The sequence below is a fragment of the Canis lupus genome, chromosome 4 (assembly GCF_003254725.2).
Source record: "Canis lupus dingo isolate Sandy chromosome 4, ASM325472v2, whole genome shotgun sequence".
Classification (NCBI taxonomy): domain Eukaryota; kingdom Metazoa; phylum Chordata; class Mammalia; order Carnivora; family Canidae; genus Canis; species Canis lupus.
Window position 1 is genome coordinate 74,075,952 of NC_064246.1, and position 14,362 is coordinate 74,090,313.

Sequence of the window (14,362 nt, forward strand, 5' to 3'; positions counted from 1 at the left end):
AGAATCTTTCTTAGGCCATTTTTCTATTACTCTTTCAATTTAGTTTTACAATCACTAGTCATACAACTCTGATCATTAATTTGGTGAATTTCTGTTCCAACTAGATACAGTTAAAACTACAGAACATATCACTAAGAGGCACAGAACATATCCTAAGATGAAGAAGTATTTATTTTTCAAAGAAAGAACAGATTGGAGGCCAGTCTGTGAAAGTCAGGAAAACCCACCAGAAGGTTTCGGGTGGTTACGAAATCTGATCTTGTTGGTGTCAGCGATGGAGTAGTAAGGTTTGCATGGGACAGAATTTGTCTAGGCATTTTGCCTGGAGCAGTGGAGAAAGGTCTATGTGTATGAAGGAAAGGACTGCCCACCAAGCCTTCTTCTCCCTTCTTGCTGTCAGCGCTGGGCATGGCATGACAAGAAGATGGGAAAGGTGGCATTGGGGGTGGATGGTGGGTGGGGGTGGGGAGCGTAGCTTAGATCAAATATTTTCTAAGAAAATGCCATGAACCAAATACAAATAGATCTCCTAACTGTTAAGGGTCCATAGATTCAGCATGAAGGAAAACTAGAAACCATTTAGTCCAACATCCCACTGCAAGAGGTTAAGTCCTTTCTAGGGCATTATTGACCTGTGAGCAGCTGGCTTGCATTTGAATACCCCAGGGGCACTAGCTCACCAGGGAGCCCATTCATTCTAGTCTCAGATGGCTATGTTTGTTTTTCATGATCTGACATAATTTACTTCTTTGAAGCCTTCATCTGAATTAAGTCCTCAGTAAAATTTAGCATTTACTGTGGTTACTGTCATTGGCTTTTTTGTTTCATGAAAAACACCTAAAGGTTATCAAGGCTTTCATTTCCTCTCAAGGCTAATTTCTTCAATTGCTTAAACTCACGACTTGGTTCCCAGATCCCTTGCTGTCCTGGCTGCTCTCTCTTTTGGTTGCCACGTGGTTCACAACCCACCACGCAGTGACCAGTGCTTCCTGTGATCAATTCTCTTTGACATTTCCTGGCTCAAGTCATTCTGTCTTCAGGCCTCCTTTCATCTCTCTGCTCTGTGTTTATCAGAGACAAATGCCTAAAGTAGACTAAGGTGGTGATCCATTGAGGTGGATGAAAACTATATATAGGTCCATAAAGAAGAGCAAAATCTCCCATAGTGTCTATTTGTTGAAGAAGAGCTGGGATAGGGAAAGTGATTTTAAACAAGTAATCATATAGACATAGCAAGCTCATATTTAGAAAGGCTTTGTTAATATTAAATAGAAATTATAGAAGATAGCAAGCTTTTTGTATTATTTATTTACACATAGCTGTTTTTTCATCAAAAACCAAATCAAAATAATCATCATTTTTGGAAGCAAAGCCATGTCTAGGTCAAATAGCTGAATTGTAAAAGAATAAGAGACTCATGGAAGATTAAAAATAGTGTGTTTTTCATTGCAAGTATTAGATTTTTAAGTTGTTCTTGGACAGTCTGGGGGAAAAACCGAGCAGAACCAGATTCTTCTTTCTTGATGCAGGCAATACAAGAATGAAACTGACAAGAAAGTAGAAAGCTCTTCTAAGCTTAATTAAATTACCAACAGTAAAGGAATAGTTTCTGAATGGTATGGATACCTGCCCTATGTTAAGCAACACAAGTAGAGGATTCCCATCCCATCATTGCATGACATAGTTTTCAAGTTTTCTTTTTCTTTTAAGGTTTTATTTATTTATTTGACAGAGTGAGAGAGAGGGGAGAGGCCTCTCTCTAGAGAGGGAGAAGCAGACACCCCACAGAGCAGGGAGCCTGATGCAGAGCTTGATCCTGGGACTCTGGGATTATGGCCGGAGCCAAGGGCAAATGCTTAATCAACTGAGCTACCACGGTGCCTTATTTTCTTAATATTGGTGATGAGTTTGTCCTAAGTGATCCCTTTTCTCTTGACCAGTTCCTCTTGTTCTCAGTGTTTGCCAAATGGCTAGCTAGAGAGAGGTTTGTTACAACTTCTACATGCAACTGAGATCTGGATTGCTAGTTTCCTAGAAGACGCTGGTTGTGTCAAAAAGACAAAGTGAAGATTGTGGTTGGGGTCATGGGTATAGGGTAGAGAAGGTATAAGTTGGCAAAGATTGCTCGCTCCAAGTGAGTGAGCCCAGGGAAAATGATAGTTATTAATAGGGCTCTTTTTTGCAGGTACAAAGATTAGTTTTACTTGGTGCTCCTAGACGAGCCATTGCCAGGGTCTATAGTTGTGCTTGAAATTCAGGAACATAGTCTATGGGAAGCAAATGGGCAAACTATTGCAGCAGACATTGTTGGTTTCCATTTATCCCCTTCTTTGTCCTCAGAGGACTCTGATTTTGTGCAACTATCTCCATTTTAAAAAACACCCCCCTGCTCCCAGGGAGGCTGGCCCTAGCCCCAGGTCATGAACTGTGATTGACTCAAGTAAATCATGGCAGTCTCTTTTCTTTGCAGGTGAGCACTGACACAGAAAGAGATAATGGCTAGTGAGAAAAAAAGAGAGACATCTATACTGGGTCCTTTTGAAAAGAATTATACAGAGACACACATAGGGAAAGATAATTTGTCATTGTACTAGGCATTATCACATCTGGATGTGATGGCTGGAACTGCAACCACCATTGTACAACCTGAAGGAAGCTAGCTTGAGGATACAACCCACCTGTTGAGTACCACCAAGCAGACAGGTGGCAACACCCGGGGTCTGAGGCAACTGAAACACTGAATTAACCAACCACAGAGCTACCTGTTAGGGAGTAAACAGTCTCCAAAATTTGTAGGTTGAAGCCTTAATCCCCAATACTCTAAAATACAACTGTATTGGGAAATAGGGCCTTAAAAGAGGTAATTGAGGTCTAATCAGGTCAAATGAGGAGAGGTCTCACACAGTCTGTGTGAGAAGAGGAGATTAGGACATATAGAAGAAACAGCAGCAAGTGCAAATAGAAGGGACCCATGTGCAAGCCAAACAGAGAAGCCCCAGAAGAAACCACACCTTCCACACCTTGATCTCAGACTTCCAGCCTCCAAGACTGGGAAAAAAAAAAAAAAGAAAGAAAGAAAAAATCTGTTATGTAAGCCACCCAGTCTGTGGTGTTTCGTTATGGCAGTCCTTGTAAACTGAGGCATGCCTTTCCTTTGGTCTTTGGCCATACAATTTTTCTGTTTGTTTGAGTAGGGTTTTCTGTTCTAACAGAGTTGTTAAAAATACACAAGAAAGATACCAAAGCAATATTTTTCTATTGCAAGTGGAAGCAAGTCTGAAGATAGGAGAGAGAGCTATAACATCTAACACTGAAGGCCAGAACACTGAAGATCATCCCATTTACTGCTATAAACACAAGGACTGGCAGGTCATTCACTAGTGATCAAGAGGAAGCTAAAGATGTCAGGGGCGTGGTGGTATTTTGATTTTTTTTTTTTTTCAAATGCCAGGGTAGGACTTTGGTCTTTGCTCTCTCCCAAACTTGCCATAACTGGATCTGATGATGGAGCCTCATGAGGATATGGTTAATGGTCAAGGGACAGAGTGAAGCTGACTGTCCGTGTGGGGGTTTAGACTGACGACTATGACCTCAGCTAACCAATCAAATTAACTAGCAACAGATGAAAAACAAATGTTGACCAGCTTCAGGGAATGAGAATTTATAACATCCTACGTAGTAGTTAAATAGGATGGCATAAACCTACTCCATCTTATGGGTCTCCCCCTACTAATTTAGGTTACCCCAAGTTCTAGCTTCAAAGCAGGAAGTTGGGCAACCACTGGATAAAGACAGATCAACTGCCAGCAGGTAAGTATTATATAGCTTACATACACCCAGGCTTAGCTCTGACCTATGAAATAAATGTTTTTCTCATGACTAATGCAGAGTTGTATTGGTTGAACCAACTCTATTTTTCTAGATAATAGTTGTCAGGTTGGCCAGAGCCACATTATATCAAACTTTCAATGCTTTGATTCAAATAGCTCCTCTTGGGTCTTCCTGCTTCCAGAATATTCCCTTCTAACCCATTCTACTCCCTGGTGAAACTTCCTAAGATCACTTTGATTGTGTTTTTCCTCACCACCAAAACATTCACGTGGCTCTAAAACTATTGAAAACAACCTTTAGTATATCTGTCCAGGCTGCAGTCCTATATTCTTCTCTGAGAGTTCCTTTATCCCAGATGTGGGCCCCAGGACTCATTTTAATTCAGTGAGTTCTCCCATTGTACAAGGAATAGACATGAAGATTCTCTTTCACAGAAATTTGGAATTGGAAATCAAAGATGCTGGTAGCTTCTGCTGTTGTTTGAGCAGAGATGTAAACTTGGGAGATGTGGGGTGGATTGTCTTATATATTCATGGGGAACAAAAAGAAATTGGTTTTGCAGAGGGGAAAGGATAAGACACAGAGAGAAGCCAAGGTGAAGGAAGGACATGACTGGGTTGGAGCTGAGGGCTCCCAACTAGGAAGCCTATGGCACTAGCTCCTGAGAGCTTCTCATTCCTGGTTCTAGCCCTTGGGCTGACCCAATTGCCCACTCTGCCATGGGGTTCCTCCAGGTCCCTTTGTTTTTGGGTGAACTCATTCCTTTGGGCTTACATTACTTTGTGTAGTTTTCTGTTGTTTGTATCCAAAACCATTTGGGTCAAGGTAAAGGTAAAATTATAAACTTTTGGCTTGATATTCAACACTATCCACAATTTAGCCATTCGATATGGTTTTCATCTTTGTATCTCTCTGCCGCCCTACATAGAACTTCATTCATATCAGTCTACTTTTTTTCCTCCTCTCACACCTTATACATTTTTGGCTTGTTTCACATCATTTCTTCCACCTAAAATTCTCTCCTTCTTCTTGGACCACTTGGACCCTACATATTTTTTTTTTCTATTTTTTTATTTATTTTTTTATTTTTTTTATTTTTTTAAAGATTTTATTTATTCATGAGAGACACAGGAAAAGAGACAGAGACACAGGAAGAGGGAGAAGCAGGCTCCCCACAAGGAGCCGGATGTGGGACTCCATCCTGGACCCCGGGATCACGCCCTGAGCCAAAGGTAAACCCTTAACCACTGAGCCACCTAGGCATCCCAAACCCTACACATTTTTAAAGGTCAATTCAAATTTGCCTTTCTATGGAAAATCTTGTACAAGCTTCCCTGCTCACAACAATTTCTCCTTCCTTTAAACTTCCTTAGTGCTTGTTATTTCTATTTTCATGTAACAATAGCTCATGGTAATGAAGAAAAATATGATGAAACACTTTGATGAGAGAAACCCTAATATTCGGTTTTGGAAACAATAGAGGAGACCAAGGACTGACTGTACCCCTGGATGTCAGAACAAGAGAGTAGTGGCAAAAATACGTTTAAGTATTGTCATTAATAAAATAATATCCAATCTGTTAGAAAACATGAAATGTGCATTTTCATATGACCTTGTTTAGCTTAATCAACAATACCCTACATTGAGTATGAAAAAAACCAATTAGTTGAAAAAGGTAGAGATGGAAAAACAAGAAGATATGAAGGAGAAGATGGATACTGAGGTATTGAAGAAGATGGAGATTGTAGGCATAGGTATTGATAGCACAAGGAGGAAGGAAAAGAGGTAAGTGATGTTGAGGGCCTTTCTTCCTTCTCTTCACCTTACAGAGAAAATAAACTTTAACCCTGACTCTGTCACTAGCTCCTCTCTCAGAAAGGGAGGGGAAGAAAAGTTAAGACTGGGAAAGTAGGGATGCCTGGGTGGCTCAGTGGTTGAGCATCTGCCTTCGGCTCAGGGTGTGATCCCTGGGATCCAGGATCGAGTCCCCCATCGGGCTCCCTGCAGGGAGCCTGCTTCTCCTTCTGTCTGTGTCTCTGCCTCTCTCTCTGTGTCTCTCACAACTAAATAAATAAAATCTTAAAAAAACAAAACAAACAAACAAACGATGGGAAAGTAAATAAAGAACAGAAGGAGGACAAGAACCACTGCCTCCCCCAGGGAAGGCAGACTGAGAATCCCTAGTCTCCAACACAGGGTGGGATATTCCAGTCTTTATGACAAGAATTAACCTGTAGTGACAGACTAACATTTTTAATCATGAAGATATGAATTCTTACAGCCCTGCCTACTCAACAACATTCACTCAAAAAATATTTATTGCACTCTTTATTATCAGATGGTTTGTTAATATATGGAGTATCACACTCATCTCTCATTGCATACTACAGAGACCCACAGCCACCGCCCGGTAACTTTGACAATAAACAGCAGTTAGCACAGCCATGTTGATGAAGCTGCCTTTTTGAGTCATCATTGACCTTTTGTCCGTGAGAGCTACCCCACCCCTGTCTGTCTCTGGGGTTTTCCAAGGCTGTTGCTCCCTGATTGGTAGCCGGGCTTGGGTCCTTTTTTCTCCAGGACCTGCTCCCAAAAGTTGTTTAAGATAACCAACTGCAGGAGCTTGCTTAAACCTATCTCCTGGTTGCCATCTAGAGACAGCACTGTAGGCTTTGAAGCCCAGAATATATCATGCTCTGTGCCTTTGAGCTCTCCTCTAACACCTTTATTCATTTACAGCAGAATATCCAAGACAATCTGAAGGGGAAAAGATGTTACATACTGGTGCCAGTCCTGTTTCCAGAAAGGTGAAAAGATCACTGAGTTACATTATTTCTTCCAGTCTAAACCCATATGGAGACCAACCCTGTATCAAGCACTGACCTTGAGTAACCCACAGCCTAATGAGAAAACCACCTGGAGAATTTATAAATCATATAGCTTAATACTAGCTTCTTTGTCTTTAGAATGACTTAGACAAATAGAAAGCTACCTTCTTGGGGCACCTGGGTGGCTCAGTGGTTGAGTGTCTGCCTTAGGCTCAGGTTGTGATCCTGGGGTCCTGGGATCAAGTCTCACAGCGGGGCCCCCTGCAGGGAGCCTGCTTCTCCCTCTGCCTGTGTCTCTGCCTCTCTCATGAATAAATAAATAACATTTAAAAAGAAAAAAAAGCTACCTTCTCTATCAGCTCTCCATGTGCCACTCCCTATATTTTCCTCAATTCTCTTACTTCATTGTATCTTAGAGAAGACTTTAATTCATGTTGTAAAGGAGGGCACATTGGCTCTGTGTGCGTGTGCGTGTTACTTGTGAGAGAGAAGTGTTCTGATTTAATGGTTCGTTTTTAAGAAAGTAAAGCCTATCTCTTACCACAAAGCTATGCTCCTAGATTCTGCTCCATTGAATCCCTTTAGACTCCAGCCAGACATACAAGACCCGTTTCTTAGCCTTTCTTCCCTCACCTGAGATGTGAGCATGTGCTGACTGCTGCCCGTTGTTTGGGAGGCGTATTTCATTCAGGCTTGTGGGATGAACAAAGAGCGTTTCCCAGAGTTGCACGCGTTAGTACGCTACTATCAGGGTGTCCCGTAAGCACTCCTGCCTTGCCCGATGCCTAGCAGAGTTATTATTTTCCTTAAGTGGACACATTTATGTTCTGCATTTACTCCAGCCTCCGTCAAGGTCACAGCACCCTAGTGGGTGCAAACTGTTACCTCCAGGAAATAAGACTTCTGGGTGCTTCTTTGTATTTTCAGTTTTGTAGAGTTGGGATGCTGAACAAGTTAAGCATCATACCTCAAGTCATACCAAATTTGGTATGGTGTTCCTGCACTTTAAAATCCTTTAATTGGAGGATTTTAGTGGCCAGTTCATCTTGTTGAGTTTCTATGATTCACTGTTCAAATCCAAGTCACAGTTCCGTGATGAAATAAGAGACTAATTTTTTTTCCCCCAAGACTCAGATACCGCAGATATGACTGAAAGGTTCATGGCAAGGGCAGTTCCATCCTGTCACGTGTTGATCAACTCAGCCTGGAACTGCAGAGCTGGGAATTTGAGGTTCAAAAGGTATTGGCACAGCATCTAATGCATACGAGCTCTTTGGCAAATATTTATTGATTGATTAATACAGTCTCAAGACCAGAGATCACCTTTTAAGAGTCTCATTTTCCTCTCCATAGATGTTGGTGAATCCATGTTTTATACCCCCCCACCCCCCAAAAATTGTCAACTACAGAGTGCCATCAATGATCTGAAAAATAAAGTGAGCCCTCCCTCACGGACTGGCTACATAATTTGTGGAAGCCAGTACAAAAGTGGGGAGCCTGCTTCTCCCTCTCCCTCTGCCCCCCCAACTCAGGCGCTCTCTCTCTCTCTCTCGTTCTCAAATAAATAAAATCTTAAAAAAAAGAATTTCAAGATTCCATAGAGCATTAAACAAATGTGGGGCCCCTTCAATGTATAGATTGGAGCCTGCGAAGCTGACACTAGACCCTCACTGCTTAACATGCATGAGTGCCTATAGTTACCAGACAGTAGGCCTCTCTTTGTCATATACATCATCTTCTCACAGAAACTGTGAGCTTCTGGAAGGTTCCATAACTTGCTCAAGATCATATGCAAAAGATTGTATATAATCCCACTTTTTTCCCCACTGGACAGAATGTAGGTCAATTCTGAACAATATCTTCACATATATAGTCTTGTGTGATTTTTCCTTGTCTAGTTATGTGGATAATAATCACTAATATGAACTGAGTACTTACAACGTATCAGGCAATGTTCTAGTTTTTACATGTTTTTACACATTTAATAATCAGGCAATGTTCTAGTTTTTACATGTTTTTACACATTTAATACATACATTCACACTCCTTTGGTGAGGATTTGGCAGAAAGTGGAAAGCACAGCTCAAAAGATTAACTAAAAGAGATTTTAATGAAGGGACTACTTTCAGAGGTGTAGATAGGGTCTTCAAGGAATATAGATACATCTGGAACCAGCAAGAACAGGAAACTGTTAATGTCCCTGGCTGGAATGAGGGAGGAGAAAGGACAGAGTCACCAGAATTGGGTGACATCATTAGCTGTGGCAGACAGGTAGCTTATTGGGTGCTATGGCCATGGTCAAGGAAGACAGCTCCTGTCCAAATCCTGGTAAGGAGGGTTGGCATGGAGGATAAATATTCCAAACTTCTTTCTTGTTGTCCTTAAATCTCTTGCCCAGGCCCTCCCTATAGCCTAACCCAAGGGAGCCTCGGGGCTGAAGTCTCTAAAGGTCAGTCTCTCAGGACACAGAGCAGATACAGAATGGTAAAGGCAACTGGAGAAAGAAACAGATTATTATCCCCATTTTACAGATGATGAAAGGAGGCAGAAAGGCTAAGTAACTTGCTCCAAATCACACACGTAATAAGTAGCAAAGCGAAGATTCAAATATAGTAGGTTTCAGTGCAGAACTGAAGCACTCAATGTTCTTGTTCTAGAACAGGTCCTCACATGGCACAGAAGCCCAGCATGTAGCAATATATGGTTTGCTACCAAACTTGTGAATTTGGAGCATCATAGTCAGGGAAAACCAGCCTGAACAAATAAAAGTGAACTTTAATTGTTATAAATGTGTGCAATCAGATTACCTTCAAGATGAAGAATAATTGGGATTAGGGCTGCAAAGCATTGCCTGGGTAACGGTTGTGGAGGATTTGGTCTTAAGAAAGGAGAAAAGTGATTTGCCATTAACTGCATTAATTTCAAAGCAAATAAGTAATTCTGAAACAGAGTCAAAAGCATTCGAAAAGTTCAATTTCTTGAATAGGGTGCATGCTCTTCCCCAGAAAATAGTCTGTAGCTGGTTTAGATCATGCATTAATTCAATGAGTACGTATCAAGAGCCTCTTGTGTGTCAGGTGTTGTGCCAGGTGCTACGACACAGCTATGGACACAACAGATAAAATCTCTACTCTCAAGGCACTTAAACTCTAGTGGCAGGAGACAGACGATAAACAAATAACGAATAGATACATGATAGTGTTAGGAGGGAAAACCAGAGTAAGGACAGAGAGTGACGGGAGAGGGAGGCAGACACTACCTAATACAGAATTATCACAAAAACTCTCAGACAAGGAGACATTTGAGCAGAGAACTGAAGGAAACCTCTGTGACCTTAGCGGTATAGTTGTGAACCTTAGCCCAGTGACACTGAAGAGAATTTTAGATCTGGAAGGGACCACAGGGATGCCCAGGGTGAAGCCCTTTATTCAGAGCCATATGGTAAATAATTATCAATGAAACTTGCACTAAAAATCACATATTGGCATTCTCATTTTGTCATTCAACAATATTACTGGGCCCCTTCATGAGCCAGGACCCTAGTCTCATGCTTTTTGCCCTGAATCCTCTTGTTTGCTAATTCAAAATCAACTCCAAATACATGAGTTTTTGTTGTGATTTAAGTTTTAGCTCCCTTCAAGTATGGGTTCCCTTTGCATGGTGTGTCCAGATGCCCTGGAAGAGAAATGAAGTTCTAGTAGTTGTGGCTGGCAGACTGTGACTTATAAACTGGACTCTATGTCTTCTTTCAATTGATTTATTTTCTTTTTTATAATTTGAAAATCAGACTCTGGGGCTCAAGTGAACTGGTTAAAAATCATACTCTCTCCTTCATATTTTTAATCTATATTTCTAAAAAGTGCTTAACGGCAGAGTTAAGCCACCTAGTGTAGAGAGTTAGACAAAGGAAGGAGAATTCAGGCAGGAAGACAGGATATTCAAGCTCAAATCACAGGGTGAAGTTGGGGCCTCAAGGGAGAAGCAGTGTTGGGATGTGACACAAGATACTCTCAGGGCAATACACCAAATGTGGGGTACAAACATAGGAATGGGGTCAATGGCCAGAATGAGGGGCTGGAGATCTAGACAGAGCCTGGGGGAGGTAGCTGTAGGTAAAAAGGGAGACAAGAGGTCTGGCCAGGCCAAGTGTCAGGGGCCAGAACAAAAGCTAGAGTCCCCGGGCCAGAGATGATTCTTAAAGATGCTTTTCTCCAAAAGCTACATTCAATGTCCAGATTTTACCTCTTGGAGGGTTAGCAATTATGTTTAATATAAATTCATTTAAAATAGCATCTTAAACTTTGAGAATCTTTCACACATACACACACTCTCTAATCAATAAGGTAATGAATAGAGGTATTATTTTATCCATATATTTTAAAAGATTTTATTTATTTATTTGATGTAGAGAAAGAGAGCAAGCAAGTCAGAGAGTGCACCCAAGCAGGAAAGGGAGGGGGAGAGGGAAAGGAAGAGGCAGACTCCCCATTGAGCAGGGAGCCCCATGTGGGCCATGATCCCAGGATCCTGGGATCATGACCTGAGCCGAAGGCAGACACTCAAGTGACTGAGCCACCTAGGTGCCCTGATTTTATTCATATTTTATGGATAGGAAAATTAAGATCCAGACAGGTTGAGAAATACAGTGTGTGATAATGAGTTCATGACAGAGCAGGGTCTAGAACTCAGGTCTTCTGGCCTCCATCTCTTGTATAGTTTTGACCCAGACTCCACAGCTGTGGTGATGGGAAGGAGCTAACATCACTAACAAGGATAGGAACTTTAGACCAAAGCTGTGGGACTTCTCCTGTACTGGGAATTCATGTTTCTTAGCAGACAGTAATTCGCCCATGTAATTTCTCTCTCTTCTCTGGGAACCAGTCACTTTAGTTGCAAAGGAAGATAACGTTGTAGCTTTGGTCCTTAGCTTGAAGCATTCAATCTAATTGAAGCCGAAGACTACCAAGGATTGTCGTTCCCGGGGCTCCATCATGGAAGCCCAGCATTAGTTTTTATGGTCTGAATGCGGATCCCAAAGGAGAGAATTTACCACTTGCTGCTCACTTTGGTCGATGTTATTCTACACACTTTAGAACCTCCCATTTAGGCTTCAATATGACCTTATGTAGGAAATACTATTATTATCCCAGGTAAGGGAGGCACTGGGATGATAAGTAACTTGATCAAAATCAGACAGGCCATTCCTGCCCCACCCATAAACTCCCAGCATTCATGGTTCCCATTTGCAATAGCCGCTTCCTACTAGAAACTCTGGGATTCTCTACCTGATGCCTTTTTCTGGCCACAGGAGCAGGCTTGGCTCAGGCACCAGGGCAGGTTGGGAGTTCCAGGGAAGTACCACCCCTCAGGTAGAGCTCAACCAATGAAACTGGTGGTTAAAGACCCCAGCAAACTTTCCCCCTGAGTAGACATTCTGTAGCATGCTCTCTCCGTATGGTGTCTGAGGTCCCCCCTGGGATTGAGCTGCATCTGCCCACAATGTTAAAAAGCTCCTTAACACACTTTTTATTTGCTGTCTTCTATTCCATCTATCACTCTCGAACTGATGCTTCCTGATGTCATCTCGCACATAAAATATTTCCACTCAAATATTTGTCTTGGAATCTATTTCTGGAGACTCAAACCAAGACAGTTCAATGAACTGGAAGTGGTCTTAGAAAACGGCCCCACAAATGGATTTGGAACCTGATAGTTCATGGCAGGAAGGTAACGAGAATCCTTTGTTGGTAGTAAGTGAAGTGATGAAAACCCTTGGTGGTGGAGCTTATAGACTCTCACCTGTGGAAGATTGAGATGGTGTACCAGTAGAAAGGGATACTCCAGCTAATGGGACAGTTCCAGCACCTAAGAGAGTTGGGGACAACAGTTACTACTAAGACTAGGGATTTGGTTGTCTGTTGTTGACTCTGAAGAAGGAAGATAACAGATTCATATTCCTGAAGAATGAGAAGGTAAAGTGTCCTCTATGCTGGCGTGTAGAGAGACTCACAATCGTCTACAGCTAGAGGGGAGGCTGCTGTAATTTGATTGTGAGAGTGACAGGGATGGAAGTAACAGCACAGGATCCCTCTCACCAAGGCATCTCTCACCCCTGCTGCACCTCAGTGACTGACCTGACCTATTAATGACAGTGCTGGTGCTGAGCCCTAGTTTGTTCCATCCTATAAAGAGTCAACTTACTGCTGGTGGGCCCGTCTCCCTCAGAAGGAGACAGAGACTTACGCACACTGAGGACAGGTTTACCTTCCTTGTCTACAGTGCCTCCCTCAGTACCTTTATCCAAGGACTCACAGACTATCTAGTTTACCAGAATGGGAACCCACATAATATCACCTCACACCACAGGAGCCACTTTGCAATGAAGTCAAGACAGTGGTTACATAGCCACTGGATCTACTGATCCTACCACACAGCACATCATCTGGAGGCTGCTGGCTTGGTAGAATTTTGGAATGGCCTCATAAATACTTAGCTAAGACGCTAGCTGGGGATGACATGCCATAGGCTTGGGACGCTGGTCTTCCAGATGCTATCCAGCACCATGTCCTTGGTGGGTAGAGTACACAGATCCAGGAAATAAAAGTAGTGAGTGGCCCTCTCACCACCATTCCTAGTGACCTCCTCAGGGAGTTTGTGCTTCTTGATTTCACAAGTTTAGTTTCTACTGGACTAAAGATGTTGGTTCCTAACAGTGAGTGGGAGGTGGGAGGAATGTCAGAACAGAGGAACATAATCAGAGTTTCACTAAATAAATCTCAGGTTATGTGTGTCATCTGGTGATTTTAAACTTTTTGGGTCCAGAAGGCCAAAGAATAAGAATAAAAATAAAAATATTTTATTTATTTACTTAGAGAGAGAGAGAGAGAGAAACCATGAGCGGGGGAGGGGGTGGTGAGGAGAAGGAGAATCAGATTCCTGAGCAGTCAGGGCTGAGCAGAGACCCTGACTAGGGGCTCCATCCCAGGACCCTGGGATCATGGCCTGAGCTGAAGACAGATGCTTAACCAGCAGAGCCAACAAAGCACTCCCCCAGCAAGCCAAAAAACTTAAAAAGTTTTTATACTGGCAGGGATAATTGACCCTGATGATCCCAAGGAAGCAGGCTTACTTCTGCATGGTGGGAACAGGAAGAAATATGTCTGGAACTCAGAGGGCATCCTGGTTCCCCCCTTTGATGCTTCCGTATCATGAATGGGCAACTGCAGCAACCGCAGCCTGATGAGGACATGGAAACCTGGCCTTTAGACCCCTTGGGGTGAAGGTCTAGCTTATCTGACTGGGCACAAAACCTAAACCAGCAGAAGGACTGGCTGAGGGATAGGAGAACCCAAGGCAGGGAGGAGAGGAGCCAGATAATGAAAGCAGAATTAAAGCTTAGGTCTTTACTGCAATAGAAGGGACTGTAGCTTGTCTCACTCATATGCCTGTTATAATTTTTTTTTCTTGAAAATTGTGACCAGCCACCTTAAAAACTCAATGACAAGAAAGATGCATGCATGGATCTGAGTAGTGACGGGGTGGGCTATTGCAGATGCTGCTGGTTCTCCGCTCACACCCTCTCCATTCCCACTGGTCCCAGGCAAGCAAGCACATCCCCAGTTTTGCCTGAGGGTTTCTCTGGCCAGAAATTCCAGGGAGTTCACAGGCCAGAGGGCAGCCCTCAACTAATAAAGGATGGGAGT

The 14,362-nt window shown here is 42.6% G+C and overlaps 1 protein-coding gene across 7 annotated transcripts in view; it reads left to right on the top strand.

Moving 5' to 3' along the window:
• The window catches only part of LOC125755008 (uncharacterized), a 50,804-nt gene that overhangs the window by 28,150 nt on the left and 8,292 nt on the right, over positions 1–14,362 (top strand). For 5 of the 7 annotated variants that reach the window (XR_007410404.1, XR_007410407.1, XR_007410406.1 and 2 more), the window contains 2 exons: positions 3,739–3,810; positions 4,937–5,063. Coding sequence is in view for 3 of the 7 variants with exons in the window: in XM_049109398.1 (XP_048965355.1) it covers positions 3,739–3,810; positions 4,937–5,063 (199 nt within the window). In the remaining 4 variants the exon portion in view is untranslated. Of the gene's footprint in view, positions 1–3,738; positions 3,811–4,936; positions 5,064–6,570; positions 7,164–14,362 lie in introns of those variants that run through there. The other 2 variants (XM_049109399.1, XM_049109400.1) reach the window with 2 other exon arrangements.